The sequence below is a fragment of the Eutrigla gurnardus genome (assembly GCF_963514095.1).
Source record: "Eutrigla gurnardus genome assembly, chromosome: 3".
Lineage (NCBI taxonomy): Eukaryota > Metazoa > Chordata > Actinopteri > Perciformes > Triglidae > Eutrigla > Eutrigla gurnardus.
This window is the reverse complement of record NC_139917.1, coordinates 16,104,689-16,118,424: the sequence shown is the minus strand read 5'-3', so window position 1 is coordinate 16,118,424 and position 13,736 is coordinate 16,104,689. Positions and strand designations below refer to the sequence as shown.

The window sequence follows — 13,736 nt, the reverse complement described above, 5'->3', positions numbered from 1 at the left end:
TTTAAGTGCTGTCGGAAATGTCAGCATTCAAAGTTAAACTGACCATATTTACCCAGCCTGTACATTTTATTAGTAAAAATCAAAAACAACTGTTTTGAAATCAAGCACATCAATGCAAGTTTCACCATTTTGTTTTTATTTACACAAGCTTTACAAATTGATTGCATGCACATGCTAATTAATGACTACATACAGCACAGCATTCATGCATTTACATTTATAACCAGTTATACTTCATATCACTAAACAAGAATGTGGAGTAGCTCACACGTACATATTTTTTATAAAATAAACATTAGGCCCGGCTGTAATGCACCACATCCTTTTGTAGAATAGATGCTACAGATGTTATTGTGGCTGTGTACAGTAAGGATCACGGTTATCATTGACTGTTTCTATATACTGGACAGCAGTTCAACTTGACCCAGTGAGCACCAACTGGGATTCCAACGTTGATTTCTAATTGAATGCTGGGTGATTTACGGTCTGACCGACCTCTTTTCAACCAACAGAATGTGGTCTACACGAAAACATAATTTCAACGCATTTAACGTTTCATATGAATACATTTTCTATGAAACATTAAACGCTTTGAAATTATGTCTACGTGTATTAATTAGTACAACATTTAACATGATCACTACAGAGGGAAATGTCCTTAACAGTCTTCTGTTGGTGTGACGATGATCTCTGGCAGTGACTGTGACTCTGCTTGTCGGCTGTGTGTTTGATACGCCATGATGCACGCCTGCACCGCTGTGTCTGACTGGGGAGATGATGATGATGATGTCTGTGATGATGAAGATAAAGAGAGGTGGTGTTTTCTGAGCAGGATCAGATGAGGGTTCCTCAGTAAGGTATAAAACATTTTCCAACGCCTCCTGGCCCTGCTGTTAACAGGGGATTCTGGGAAAAGGTTAGAAAAAAAGGAAAAAATAAAATGATAAATGCACACATATAAAAAAAGATAAATTCAATGCTGATTAAACATATAAATCTGTGCAAACAAAACTGCATTATAAGAGAGGAAATGTTAAAGAATCTACAAGTTTGGTGGCTTGGTGCATCTCAGTTAGCGTACAGGTGGAAGCAGCATCATTTCTAATGGAAGAGCTACAAACATAAACACTCACCTGACGACACATTGCTGAATGTACAGTATGCAGACGCAGCGTGTCTTTCCAGCGAGTTGGTGACCAGCAGCTGGCAGAAACACACCATGACTGGATTGTTGTGGTAGTGGTCAGCGAAGATCATCCCAATCCAAGTACTGTAGCCTGAGACGTGCGAGAAACACTGTCAAAGCCACACACCACATATGAGAAAAGACACTTTGAGCCACCAGTGTTTGAAGAGGATGAGGAAAAACTCCCCTGATGCTCTGTGAAATGCTGCCACCTCCTGGAAGAAAATAATCTCCAAGGATGAATGAAAGTTTGAATCCATAATTAATCCTAATGATCCTGACCACCATCAAATAATAGTGATGATAAAATAATGTTTTTGTCTCTTATTTTGTCTCACATTTCATGGAGGTATGGAGACTTAACTTCTTAAAACTACTTAAAAAACAATATTTCCCTTGTGTGTCACACACACGCAGTCTCAGATGAAGTAAGGTTTACCGGCATCCATGGTTTCATATCCTCGCTGCATAATGGTCCGGTCTATGCGGGACACCAGCCACGTTCCCACCACAATGCTGCTCAGCAATCTCAATATGCAGTTGCTGATCCCCATCACCACGTTGTAGAAAAAGAAGAAGTAGTTGAAGCAGTGGAAGGCCTTCCTGAAGAGGAAGAAGAGAAATTGTGGTTTCACGTGACTTTATAGTTGTTTGGCTTCTTTTTGTAGTCATTTTTCATCTTTTTGTAGTCCTATTATGTGTCTGTGTGGTCATTTTGAGTCTCTTCCTGACTGGTACTGTATGCGTCTCTTCAAGTGACAATAGGACTACTGGGCCAGTGTATACATATATATGAATATCTGTATATATTCTGCATTTGCTTGTAACAGCAAGTCACTGAAGCTACTTCCACTATTGAGCGAGAATGTGAGAAGGTCCATCACATAATGACCCCAATCAGTTCACGTTCCACAGCTAATAATGTAAAACCATCACTGTCTCTTTATCACCAGCACTTCCCCCTTTTCAACAGTCAGTGTTTGCTGGTTTGCAGTGTTTGCAGTGTTAAATCCGATGGTTTTATAGTGCACACTTATATCTATCGCTCATGTTTCTATTGGAATAAACCCACCTGTTGTTCAGAGCCAGAGGTTTGTGTTTGTCCGTAGGAGACATTTTGTCCTGAAGAAAGAAGATCTGAACCAGAACCACTTGGAGAATCACCATGGCGATGACCAGACTGATGGTCAGACTGAGAGACACAGAGGAAAGGTGAAAATCAATCAACAAATCTGTCAATCTAACGTCCGTTCATATGCCATTATATGCCTGTAACCACAGGGGGAGCATCCTTACAGTATAATCCCCAGGTTGGTGAGCATGCTCAGAGCTTTTCCGTGCTGGATAGGAAGCACCAGCACGTAGACCAACAGCAGAGCGAACATGAAGTGGACAAAATGGACAATTAGGTAGCCTAAAGAGAAGATACAGAAGAGACAACCGTATTATTTCATGTCATCTCTCTATATTCAATGTTGCCTATCTTCATATTTTACTCATTTACTGTGTCATTGTTTTATCTTTTTTCTATTATTCTCCAAACTATTAGTTTCTGACAGTAAGAAAGATGCAGCTCCATCCATGCAGGCATCAAAAGAAAAGAAGATTTTAACACACTCCACAAATAAAATCATGGATTAGGACATTTCTCTGCAAACTCGTTTAGTAGTTTTACACCAAAAGGTGTCCTTGGTTTCACTCAGATGTTGGTTTGTGGAGGTTCGATGCTAACTCTTGCATCCTATTTTTTTTTTTAAGGGTGCTAAAGGCAAGATTGGGAGAATTGCGATTTACCACAAGTTTTAGTGACACCCCTAAAATGAGTTGAGTTTACTTAATTGCATCCATTATATGGGTGGTTACTTGGTCACTGAACAGGAAGTTACTGCCTTAATCTCACTGTTACTTTCTCCCATTCTCTTCCCCAAGACTTCTGAAAACGTCTCGCTTTGGGGAAACATCAGGGAGACAAATTCTGGGTTCAGTCCCTATAATGTCATCCGTTGCTTCATGTATTTCAGGAGATGACAAGCTTACCCCACAGCGTAAACGCTATTTGCCAGCCAGAGTATCTTGCAATGGAAGCCTGTGAAAATTAAAAGAGAAAACTTAAATCAACACATTAAGAGGCTGAAATAAAATGACATGCACATTTGCAAATGTGTTTAGTTGAGCCTGCTGGTAGGATGCAGTGGCCATATAGTTTCCAATATGAGGACCAAATTTCCCAAAAAATATGCCGATCATATACTGTGACCGTGACTGACACATCATACCATGGAAAAAGATTGAACCGGGTGTTGTGAATGCTGATTTTGGGTTGTTAGTGTTGAAATTTGGGGCTACACAGTGGTGTAGTGGGTAGCACTCTTGCCTCACAGCAAGAGGGTCCTGGGTTCGATTCCCGGGTTGGGTTCGGGTTCCTTCTGTGTGGAGTTTGCATGTTCTCCCCGTGTAAGCGTGGGTTCTCTCCGGGTTCTCTGGCTTCCTCCCACAGTCCAAAGACATGCAGGATGGGGATAGGTTCATTGATGACTCTGTGTGTGTGTGTGTGTGTGTGCGTGTGTGTGTGTGTGTGTGTGTGTGTGTGTGTGTGTGTTACTTACTACACTGACAGCAGATTTAGGGTTGTGAAACTTCTCAGGAAGAAAACCCTTCTGGCCTTTCCACAGCCTCTTCAAGTGTTTTCTACAGCAACAGATCACCATAGTACTCATTTATGTTTGTTTTTTTATGATAACTGACTTGGAAATTTCATTTAACGTCCCATCAACAAAATTAGTTTATTTACCTTTTGGGGGGCATTTATCATACGATGTCATTACATTTACTATATTTTGTATATGTTTCAGTGTCTTACCTGTAACATGCCAAGACATGGAAGCAGTAGGCTACAGAGTTCAGACTGGCAAAGATGGTGGTAGCTAGCCAAGACTCTGGATTTAAAGAAATAACAACTTTTCAATTATTCATTTATGGGGCCTCAGCTTGGAGTTGATTTTTTTACTTTCCCCCAAATGTTCAGAATAAAGGAAGCAGGGTAAATGTGGTGCACATTTCCCCTAAAACCTGTCTGATGTCTGGCATACACATGAATGGAGCATTACAGTAATCACTGAGAGCAACTCACTCCGAGCCACGTCGATGAATTCTTCCAGCTGTGGTATCATGGCTCCCAGCACTTCGGTCTGGTTACAAGAGGTAACCAGCTGTTTCAGTGTATCCTTCCATCTGTCTACTTGGTCAAAAGCCACATTACTGAGACTGTAGTCCGCCAGGGTCATCTTGAAAAAAAACAAAAACAAGACAAACAAATAGCTACAGCAGACCTTTCCATAATAAACACTTTTCAAAAAATAAAATGTATGCACACTTGTTATTTTGTCCTGCTGTACCGTATATAGGCCGATTAGGGATATAATGACAGTGCCGATGAGTCTGTTGGGGAACTTGAAGTAAGGGTCCCACTCATACACTCTGCTCTGGAACCAGCTGAGGGGCTTACTGCAACGCAGAAAGGAGGGTCAAAACCACTGTGTGTATGTGTGTGTTGTATCACCATGTGATGATGCCTTCAAGTGCCGTCTGAATTCTGAAACAGGAATATTTTGTGGCAGCTGGGATTGTTATTGTGTTGCACGGCATTACTCGTGATATCAATGCAGTTGAGATCGTGGATGCTGGAGTCTACCAGCAGCACCTGAACACATCCTTGTGGATTTAAAGTCAGACATTGAACTGCATTACCACACAGCAATAACATAACTTTGACAATGGATGGATATGATGATATGAATAAATAGTCAGTCACTGATGTATGTTGTGCTTATGAAAACAGTTGCTCTCAATTTTTGGTAAACTGGTTAACATATTCAGAATTAGTGGATTCCTTTACAAGTAACAGAACAAAAATACCCAGTTGTACAAGAGCCATGTGTGCACAAGTGTGTATACTACCTGTGTGCAGGTGTTTTCCTCAGCAGTCTCTTACAATGCTGCACCTGGTGTTGCTCAATCAGCTCTTCAGGGTCCTGTCAGCAGATTCAACATGTTCACAGCCACATTTGTTGTTCAAAAAATTCAGAAGAAGAAATATTATATATATTTCAATGCAGACCCTACTGGGTGGGAGAATAAAATGCAACAGAAAAATGTTTTATAGAATTTTCTTGATAAATGTGACATTAAATCTTACGTGGTATAGATAATTGGTTTTACCTATACTTATACATACTTACCTCCTGTTCCACCTGCAGATGTATTCGAACAGCTTTAACCAGAATGTAGACAAATCGTCCCAAGAGGAAGATTAGGGAGAGGATGCAGGGCCACTGGACAATCACCTTCTGGTATTTACCCAGAATCTTTAAAAGCACAAAGTCATTCATTCATTTATGTTTTTTCCATGATATTTCAACTAAATGCGAATGGTTATAATCTTCCAAACTGAATGTCTTGTAGAGTCTTGTTAATTTAGGTGTAGGAAGAGGCTGGTTCATTGAATCAGGCTCATTACATGAACACTAGCTTTCATGATGGGTTAAGTACTCACCTACCTTTCCGTTAGGACAGGTGAAAGTATCCCAGACGGTGACGATGATCCTACAAAGCAAGCATCGAGACATGTGATGCATTCAAATGTGATCATGCACATAATCAACCCATTCATCTGTTACATTGTGTGGAGTCCCCATCACATACTTTTCTCCATGCTTTTACTATGTTGCGTAAACGACACACACTACTGACAGAATGCCCTTGTTTTACTCATCCACATTTTGAGACATATAGCCTTCTGTGTGTCTGAACATTATGAATGAATGTTTACCAGGCCAGAGAGTAGAATATTCCCAGGCCTGCCCCAGTCACTCTGAAAGGTGTGGACAGACAGGCAAAGAAAGGGAAATAGACCAGGCCCACTTCTAATGCTCCAACCAGATACACTATAGCTGAGGAGAATAATCAGGACATGTCAGTCAATAGGTTGATTTCTTGTAACTGCATCAGTAAACAGGTTTGAAAAGAGAGCCTGTGGGAGTACCTCTGGCCCAGGCCGGGACACTGAAGGGGATGTAACGCTCGGAGAAGAGCAGCAGGACGCTGGAAGACACGGCACCAAATGCAAACCCGTAGGACCAACGATTACTGAGGCTGCCAATAGTGTCCAAAGGCCTGGGAACAGCAGTAATATCATAAACACAAACAAAGCCATATTGCAGAGATGGCTGCTTAGAGCCTGATTTATATTCAGAGTGGTGCCTATAACAACCGCAGTGCTGCATTCGAAAAACGTTTTATATTGAAACAGACTGAATTTATCTCTTGACATTCATAGATGTTGACTTACACCACGATGGCAAAACGTCCCCGCAGGAAGGGCAATCTGCGGTCGATCTCCAGACTCTGGGATCTCCTCTGGAGGAACGAGAGCACCCCCACAATCAACACCTGGCAGACAAGAAGTCAATACATAAGCAAAACCTACTGGAACGGTGCTTTGTTTGCATTTCTGCAACAGTGTGGAAGAGGAAGTATATACTTAAGGGACTCTTAAAAGGCCAATTCCCAGAGTGTAAAACATTTTTTATGAATGTACTACAAAACATGTTTTCCTTGCTGTTCTATGAAAACGAGAAAATTATTCTTAAGTCATGGAAAGCATTTAAAAAACAACTTTGATTTTCTGAAAAACACATTGTTTTGTAGAAGTTTATGTTTTAGAGGTTTTCAACGGACAGCGATTATAAAAAAAAAAAAAACAGAAGGTATGCAATATTCATGTTCCAGGTTAAATAAATGGACAACTTACTGCTGGTACGAGTGAAAGGTGCAGGAAGAGCTCCATGGAGATCCCATTTTGACAGTCCTGAACCATAGTGGTGACCCTACAGACATAACACAGTAACATTTATATGACATGACCTGCAGAACAAAATGAGACGAAACTGATCAAACAAGGTTAAATAAAATGTGAATTCATAAGCTTGGATTCAGGTTTTCTGATGCTCTGTCTTGCTGCTGTGCACTAAACTCTGCTCAACATTCCCATGACGACTGCCGATAGTGACAAAGTAAAGAGCCGTATCACTCAGTAGTCTCAAGAGTATTTGCAATCTGTACTTACAGACGTTCCACCCGGTTTCTTATCATAACTGATAAAGTCTGTTCACTGAAGTCTAGAAGGATTTTTTTCTTGCTCTGCTGTCATGAAGAAGGAAGCGACCGGATTGATACTACTTCTCTGTTTCCTGGTTTCAGCCATGTGACTCACACTTTTGACCTTTGACCTCAGGATTCAACACTTTATTTCTCCGTTTTTTTTTATGTCCTCTCTCCCAGTGCATTTGCTCACACTCTCACTGTTTGTCTTTATCAAACACACGCACGCACACACGCACACACGCACACACACACACACACACACACACACACACACACACACACACACACACACACACACACACACACACACACACACACACACATGACCATTATTGACAACTGTGTTACTCAGTATATGGACTACAAACATTTGTCTCTCTGACGAGATAACCAACCGATCATTCACCTCCTGCCTTCACTTTACAAAGGAATGCTTGTAGGATATGCTAGATATTATATTCATTTCCTGTATTTTTTCCATTTCCATTCATAAAAAACACATTTTTAATAAAAACACTTACTAAACATGATCCAGACTTCTTTTTGACTTGTATGAGATATGCATTTATTGATTAAAAAAAAGAAATATCAGAAGGTTGTTTCCTGATAGACATTTATAACTCATTACAATGAGACAAACATTTAGGAAATGTAATTTCACAGGTCCATGTTGGGTGGATGATCAGATCCTAACCGCCCCCCTTAGCGGTGACATCATGCAGGTCAGCAGCTCTCCTCTTTGGCAATCAGGATGTCCATCTTGGTTGTCCTGTGGAGGATCACAACATGACACAAGGCTGGGATTCGTTCCTTTTCACTCAGCTGGGATTTAGTTCAACTTTGTGTCAATGTAAGCGATTTAAGTGAAAAGTCACAACTCGTATGAGCTCATTGTGTCTGAATGTAGCAGTTGAGCAACTGTGTTAAAAGCCATCAATTGAGTTTTAAAGGGTTAAAATACTGAGAAACTGAAAAGAGTCGCTTTACCCCCCCAAAAAAAGTAGGTCATCAGAAAAAAATATAATTTTCTAGGAATGACCACAAAGCCCTTTCCTGTAATGACACAGAGATGAATAATAGACAGAACTTCCAGTCATTTGAGTCATCTGCTTGTTGTCAGCCAATCGCAGTTCAGTATTGTGGCTGCAGCCTGTACATTAATCCACCACCAGAGGGCGAGTCCAGCACTTTATCCTCCATACAGTTTATCTGGATGATGTTGAGCTTCATGTGTGAAGGCCAGGAGAGTGGAGCAGCTGTGTTTACTCACTGACTCTGGACACACAGGGTACACTCGTTGGCGTAAGTGTTTCCATCGCTGCCGCACACTGGAGCGAGGTTCAGAGGGCACGCCATGATCTCCTCCATGTCAGGACAGGAAGGCTGCCAGGAGACACACACACAGGGGCTGGCGTGACTTACCTGCTTTCTTTACCTCACACACACACCCTCCTATAAGCACACACACACACACACACACACACACACACACACACACACACACACACACACACACACACACACACACACCTTCCTCAGGAGTCCAGAGTTCTCCTCAGCCTCTGTAAATAAAGAAGAGGACTTTTCATAAGCAACCTGCCTGATACTAAATGAGCATTCAAAACGACATTCAGAGACTTGAAATACATGGATGTATGCTGGGAGGAACGGTCAATATTCCACATGTTGACGTTTCTGATCTATTATTGTTAATACAATATACAGGTAGAGTATATCACTATGTAACAATAAAATACACATGATATCCGTAAGTCGGTAGTAGTGAATATTTTTACTAGGTAATGTACGTTTCATTCTATGCCATCAAAACAGTAATCCCTAAAAGTTGTTTGATTAAACAACCCTCACTCTACAATGCAAGAGCACCTAAAAACAAAGTGTGTTTTTCCTCGTTACCTGCTGCCACACAGACGAGCAGGAGTCCCAGAAAAACAGCCCTTCCAATCATGCTGTTGGTCGATGAATAACTGGCTGAAACCTCTGAGCGTGTCTGTTTTTACTGGCAGTGTAATTGTGTGTATGTGTGTGTGGGCGTGTGTGTGTGTGTGAATACAGCAGGTGAAAAGAGCGTGCCTGTTTTTACTGGCAGTGTAATCGTGTGTGTGTGTGTGTGTGTGTGAACACAGCAGGTGAAAATAGACACACAAGAACCCTCTAGAAACTTATCGTCATCGGCACACATTAACACGCACACATGCCCAAACATACAGCAGACATCTCTTTTGTTCAGTCATTAGCTCCAAACTTCCATTCGACAACAAGCTTTGTTGCATCCGCCACACGACCCGACCCAACAAAACGCAAAATAATCACACGAGTCGTTTTCTTTTTCTTCAAAATGTATGAATTTTGTTTAATTTATTAAATGTAAAGAGTAACTATACACAATGCGTAACAGACTCAAACAGCTGTTTAATACTTAAAAATGTAAACAAATAATATTGAGCACGAGGAGAGAAAAAGTCACCGCCGTAGTTCTGTCCCGCATGTCTCTCTTTATCGCACTGTTGTCTCCGCCACACCGAAGCCTTCGTTCTGGATTTCAAGTTTTCAACAGATGCTTTAACGCAGGTGAGTAGCTTTGAATGAAACCTGTGTGATTTTGCTTGATTTACCACTTCTGCGTCTTCGACACAACAGGCTATGAAGTCTATAAAGTGCTCACATTTAGCTGTGGGTTTTGGTGAGTTCCAAGATTTCCGATATGACACAGAGAACCCGTAATGACAATGCGTCATCAGTTTAAACCCCTGGATACTATTCGTTTGGACTATAAAGCATCAATAGCACAACTCTAATTAACGTGGTCCCTGTTTATGCATATAGTCTGGCTCGCCCTGGAAATGTCATTTTGTGTGAAATATCTCAACGTCACGTTTACAAATTACTGCCGAACAGCTGACATGAGTGTGGACAGACAGGAAGATTACAATTTGGCAACATGACTAGAAGATAGAATAAAAAAAAAAAATGATGGAGACTGAATGAGGGAGCACAACGATGACATAATCTGTGCTTTTTGTTTCAAACTGCTGACAATGGATGAAGTCCTGAAATCAAAGCATACAAAACAGTTGCCTCCTCCATGTTACGCTGGTTGATCGAAGGTTTATATATATTCAGCTCCATTTGGCACAGACACTGTTCACTTCACTGGTAACGACATCATCTACTGTACATAATATCCACATCTGGCTCAGGTCTGAAACGCTCCCGTCGTGCCCCCCTTGCTGGAAAAGTCACCATCTTTAGGCAGAGTAGCTGCCTCTACAGTTTTACCTGCAGCAACATTTCCATCTGAAAATCACACTTTGATACAGGTTATCCTATTTTTTTTTACACAACAGATTTTTAGGATTTAGACTCCACATATACATTATGTGCCAGCAATCCCACAACAATGAAGCACAGCTCAGTCGTCTCCAGTCCTTTAACAAGCGGATCTGACGGCATGCTTCGGCGCGCACACAGAAGTGCTGATAGTCCAGGTGTGTGGCCCAGTGGAAAGCATGCAGTATATATAGAAATATATAGAGATATTTCCAATGAACTTTGGAAAAACCTGTCCACCCTTGCCAGTTGTCCTTCGTCCACCCTGATCAGCCTTTTCGTTCATTTAAAGAGAGCGGGGCGGGTAAAAACACGCCAGTATAGCAGACTGCACAACTTGTACTGACATCAAGCAAACACAAGATTTTTTTGTTTGTTTGTTTTTGACAATGAAGGACACAATAAAATAAAACGCAGTCGAGTTTCGTTCATCGTCTTCCCCCCAAAAAATCCCCCTTTTTTTCTGTGCTTTGATGGTATCCGTCTTATACATTCCTGCAGCCTGAATACATTGTTGTATGTTTCTAATGGAGTGCTCAGATTTCTCTCTCCACATTGATACAGTATAGTAGGCACTGTGCTGGACAATGTCATGGACACAAAGAACAACAAATAAAAAAGACAACTTGGTTATCAATCTTAGTTATTATCCAAACAAAGAAAATAGGTTAAGTTTGTCTATTAGAATTAAATTACCTTTAAAAAAAAATCAAATTAGTAGAACAAATTATATGTTGCATGATTGTGACTGAAATCAATTGGATAATAAATGTTTTTGGGTTTTTTTTTTTTTTTACCATCACTTGCATGATAAAATCCCCTGTGCATGGCAATGAGGAGCGATCCAAAGAGGTTTGACCCTGAATAAAAAGTAGTCAGTTCTTCTTTTAGCAGTTGGCAGTGAATGATCTGAACTTTTTTTTTTTTTTTTCATGCTGTCGTGATTCCACGATACACAGCAGCACACATACACATTCCCACTGACTACTGCTTACTACTTTCAGGAACGGGGATTAACAACTACAGATATCTCCTTCCATCATCCCCGATGCCGTGTCCATTGAGAGCTTTTTCCAGTCTAGCGCAGCATCATAATCCTGCTGTCGCTTCAAGTGTTTGAGTCTCTTTCTTTCTTTCTTTCCATCTCGTGAAGGAGAAGCACCAGTCTCCAACCCCCACAGGAATATCTTTGTTATCTTAAATATATTCTTATATATTTCTTGCATTGATTTGCATTGAGTTTTCATTGCGTTCAGTGTCACGTAACCTGCAGCCTCTGCCTTTTCAAGAGGCTGTGCACCGAAGTGCAGGTCCACTGAGAAATGATAACAATTAAAAAAAGACTAAAAAATAGAAATAAAAAAATTAACATAGTTCGTCTCCCCCCCCCTTGTAGGTTAGTGGTCCATATTTTCTGGGTTGGGGGAGGGTGGTGGAAGCGGAGCGACTCCCACAGATGCTATGGAATCAGACACAGCTCTCCCTTGTCTTGTTGTCTGTGAGGAAAGAGTTCAGCTGGGGAATGTCCACTACCACAGCGTCCCGTTTATTCAGGAGGGCATCTTTCAAATGGTCCTCATCGCTTTGGTCCTTGGCGAAATTGACAAACACCTGCGGGAGGGAAAAGAAGAGGAAGGAGAATTTAGACTCCGCCCACACCAAATTACAGTCCAGTTGCAGTCGGAGCTTTGGGCGCTCTTGCTTACTTGGTCTAATGTCGTCTGCGAGACGGAGTAGTCCTCTATGCTGAGGGCCTCCTTGTTCTGAGAGAGCAGGGAGAAGATGCGGGCGAGGGAGGTGAGGGAGGAGGGCAGCTGGTACTGCAGCATGTTGCGGTGTTTCTCCTTCAGCGTGCTGCCCGGCAGCTCCCGCTCGATGAACTCCATCATCGGCCGAAGGTCTGGGTCTGGGCCGGCCACCCGCAGGATGATGGTGTAGCCGTCACCAAATCTGAAAGGCAGGCAACCAGGCACATGTGAATTCAATTGGATTGTTTTAAATGATAACCTGGGTTCAAAAAGTGACTCAGTCCTCTATGTGTGCTGTTCTGCTATGCCTACCCACCTGTTTTTGAGATGCTGCACACTGCCCAGACAGCGGAACCTGCCGTTGACCATGATGGCCATTCTGGTGCAAAGTGCTTCACACTCTTCCATGCTGCAAAACGCACAGGAACACACCAGGAGGTCAGTCACGCTGAGGTTAATATGCAGACTAACACCAAGATTGCATATAGTTCAGTTAACTGAGACATTATTCAATGCCGAGGCCAACCTGTGAGAGGTCAGGACGACAGATCGCCCCTCTTTGATGATGCTCAGGATTGCGTTCCACAGAGCACGACGTGCTTTCGGGTCCATGCCCGTTGTTGGTTCATCCTGTGAACAGGAAGCAACACATACTCAGCTGTTGCTACACTTTACCGCTAAACACACAATCCTCCCTCTTCAGGGACTTTTGGGTCACATTGCTGCGTTATGAAAAAAAATAATCCAAGTATTTTGTGTATGTTTGAACTTGTTCTACTGACCAGAAAGACGACAGGTGGTCCTCCTATGAGAGCAATGGCAGTAGACAGTTTCCTCATGTTTCCTCCACTGTAGCTGCCTGCTGACTTGTCCACATATTTGACCAAACCCAGCTTCCGGATGCCCCACTCTGCCACCTAGTGGACAGCATAAAGTTTTCATGAATGTCAACCATCTTCTTTTTCCTTTGTACACACATAATGGCTGCTGCTTGATAGAGTCTGCTTGTTTAATTTGAATACGCCTCAATGGACTACAAAAACGTAAAGTAATCCAATTTACATATAGAAAAGCAAAACATGATGTCATAGTGAATAGGTTTGTAGCTGACCTCGCAGACTTCCTTCTCAGGCACTCCTCTCAGGATGGCGTAAAACTCCAGGTGCTCCCTGCCGGTCAGCAGGTCGTTGATGGCATCGAACTGAGGACAGTAGCCCATGTTCTGGTGTACCTCATTGATCTCTTTAGTTACACTGGAGCGAGATAAACATGGGAGTACAATTCAGTTT

General features: G+C 41.8%; 3 protein-coding genes across 5 annotated transcripts in view; all 3 read right to left on the bottom strand.

The window, feature by feature from the left end:
- Positions 1-128: 128 nt before the first annotated feature.
- On the bottom strand, positions 129-7,961 carry stra6l (STRA6-like). 2 transcript variants are annotated; one of them, XM_084005103.1, is made up of 18 exons: positions 7,870-7,961; positions 6,996-7,071; positions 6,534-6,634; positions 6,228-6,358; positions 6,015-6,135; positions 5,743-5,788; positions 5,425-5,550; positions 5,144-5,217; positions 4,582-4,690; positions 4,317-4,470; positions 4,047-4,122; positions 3,793-3,874; positions 3,224-3,272; positions 2,483-2,600; positions 2,259-2,378; positions 1,626-1,789; positions 1,134-1,277; positions 129-906 (listed from the first exon to the last, which is right to left on the bottom strand). In XM_084005103.1, exons 2-18 carry the CDS (start codon positions 7,059-7,061, stop codon positions 659-661), a joined length of 1,929 nt encoding a protein of 642 aa, XP_083861229.1. In that variant the 5' UTR covers positions 7,062-7,071; positions 7,870-7,961; the 3' UTR covers positions 129-658. The 2 variants fall into 2 exon arrangements, with proteins under 2 accessions (XP_083861229.1, XP_083861228.1); XM_084005102.1 differs by lacking the exon at positions 7,870-7,961 and adding an exon at positions 7,311-7,488.
- On the bottom strand, positions 7,940-9,371 carry spink4 (serine peptidase inhibitor, Kazal type 4). Its single transcript, XM_084005824.1, has 4 exons — positions 9,266-9,371; positions 8,879-8,910; positions 8,619-8,731; positions 7,940-8,117 (listed from the first exon to the last, which is right to left on the bottom strand). Exons 1-4 carry the CDS (start codon positions 9,315-9,317, stop codon positions 8,072-8,074), a joined length of 243 nt encoding a protein of 80 aa, XP_083861950.1. The 5' UTR covers positions 9,318-9,371; the 3' UTR covers positions 7,940-8,071.
- Positions 9,372-9,690: 319 nt separating this feature from the next.
- Positions 9,691-13,736, bottom strand: part of LOC311009016 (phospholipid-transporting ATPase ABCA1-like) — a 37,082-nt gene continuing 33,036 nt past the window's right edge. For both annotated transcript variants that reach the window (XM_084002994.1, XM_084002995.1), the window contains exons 44-49: positions 13,559-13,700; positions 13,230-13,364; positions 12,974-13,077; positions 12,764-12,856; positions 12,406-12,649; positions 9,691-12,310 (exon numbers count right to left, since the gene is read on the bottom strand). In XM_084002994.1, the coding sequence (XP_083859120.1) occupies positions 12,167-12,310; positions 12,406-12,649; positions 12,764-12,856; positions 12,974-13,077; positions 13,230-13,364; positions 13,559-13,700 (862 nt within the window). In that variant the 3' untranslated portion in view covers positions 9,691-12,166. The remainder of the gene's footprint in view (positions 12,311-12,405; positions 12,650-12,763; positions 12,857-12,973; positions 13,078-13,229; positions 13,365-13,558; positions 13,701-13,736) is intronic.

What these genes read in the sequence shown, in the direction of transcription:
- stra6l (XM_084005102.1), bottom strand. Translation starts at nt 7,336, where the DNA reads ATGATAAGAAACCGGGTGGAACGTCT. An exon ending in ACCTTTCACTCGTACCAGCA is followed by an intron (nt 6,635 to 6,995) that starts GTAAGTTGTCCA and finishes CTTGTCTGCCAG; the next exon opens with GTGTTGATTGTGGGGGTGCT. An exon ending in CATGTCTTGGCATGTTACAG is followed by an intron (nt 3,875 to 4,046) that starts GTAAGACACTGA and finishes CTGTTGCTGTAG; the next exon opens with AAAACACTTGAAGAGGCTGT.
- spink4 (XM_084005824.1), bottom strand. Translation starts at nt 9,317, where the DNA reads ATGATTGGAAGGGCTGTTTTTCTGGGACTCCTGCTCGTCTGTGTGGCA. An exon ending in GCTCGTCTGTGTGGCAGCAG is followed by an intron (nt 8,911 to 9,265) that starts GTAACGAGGAAA and finishes CTTTATTTACAG; the next exon opens with AGGCTGAGGAGAACTCTGGA. An exon ending in ACCCTGTGTGTCCAGAGTCA is followed by an intron (nt 8,118 to 8,618) that starts GTGAGTAAACAC and finishes GATCCTCCACAG; the next exon opens with GACAACCAAGATGGACATCC.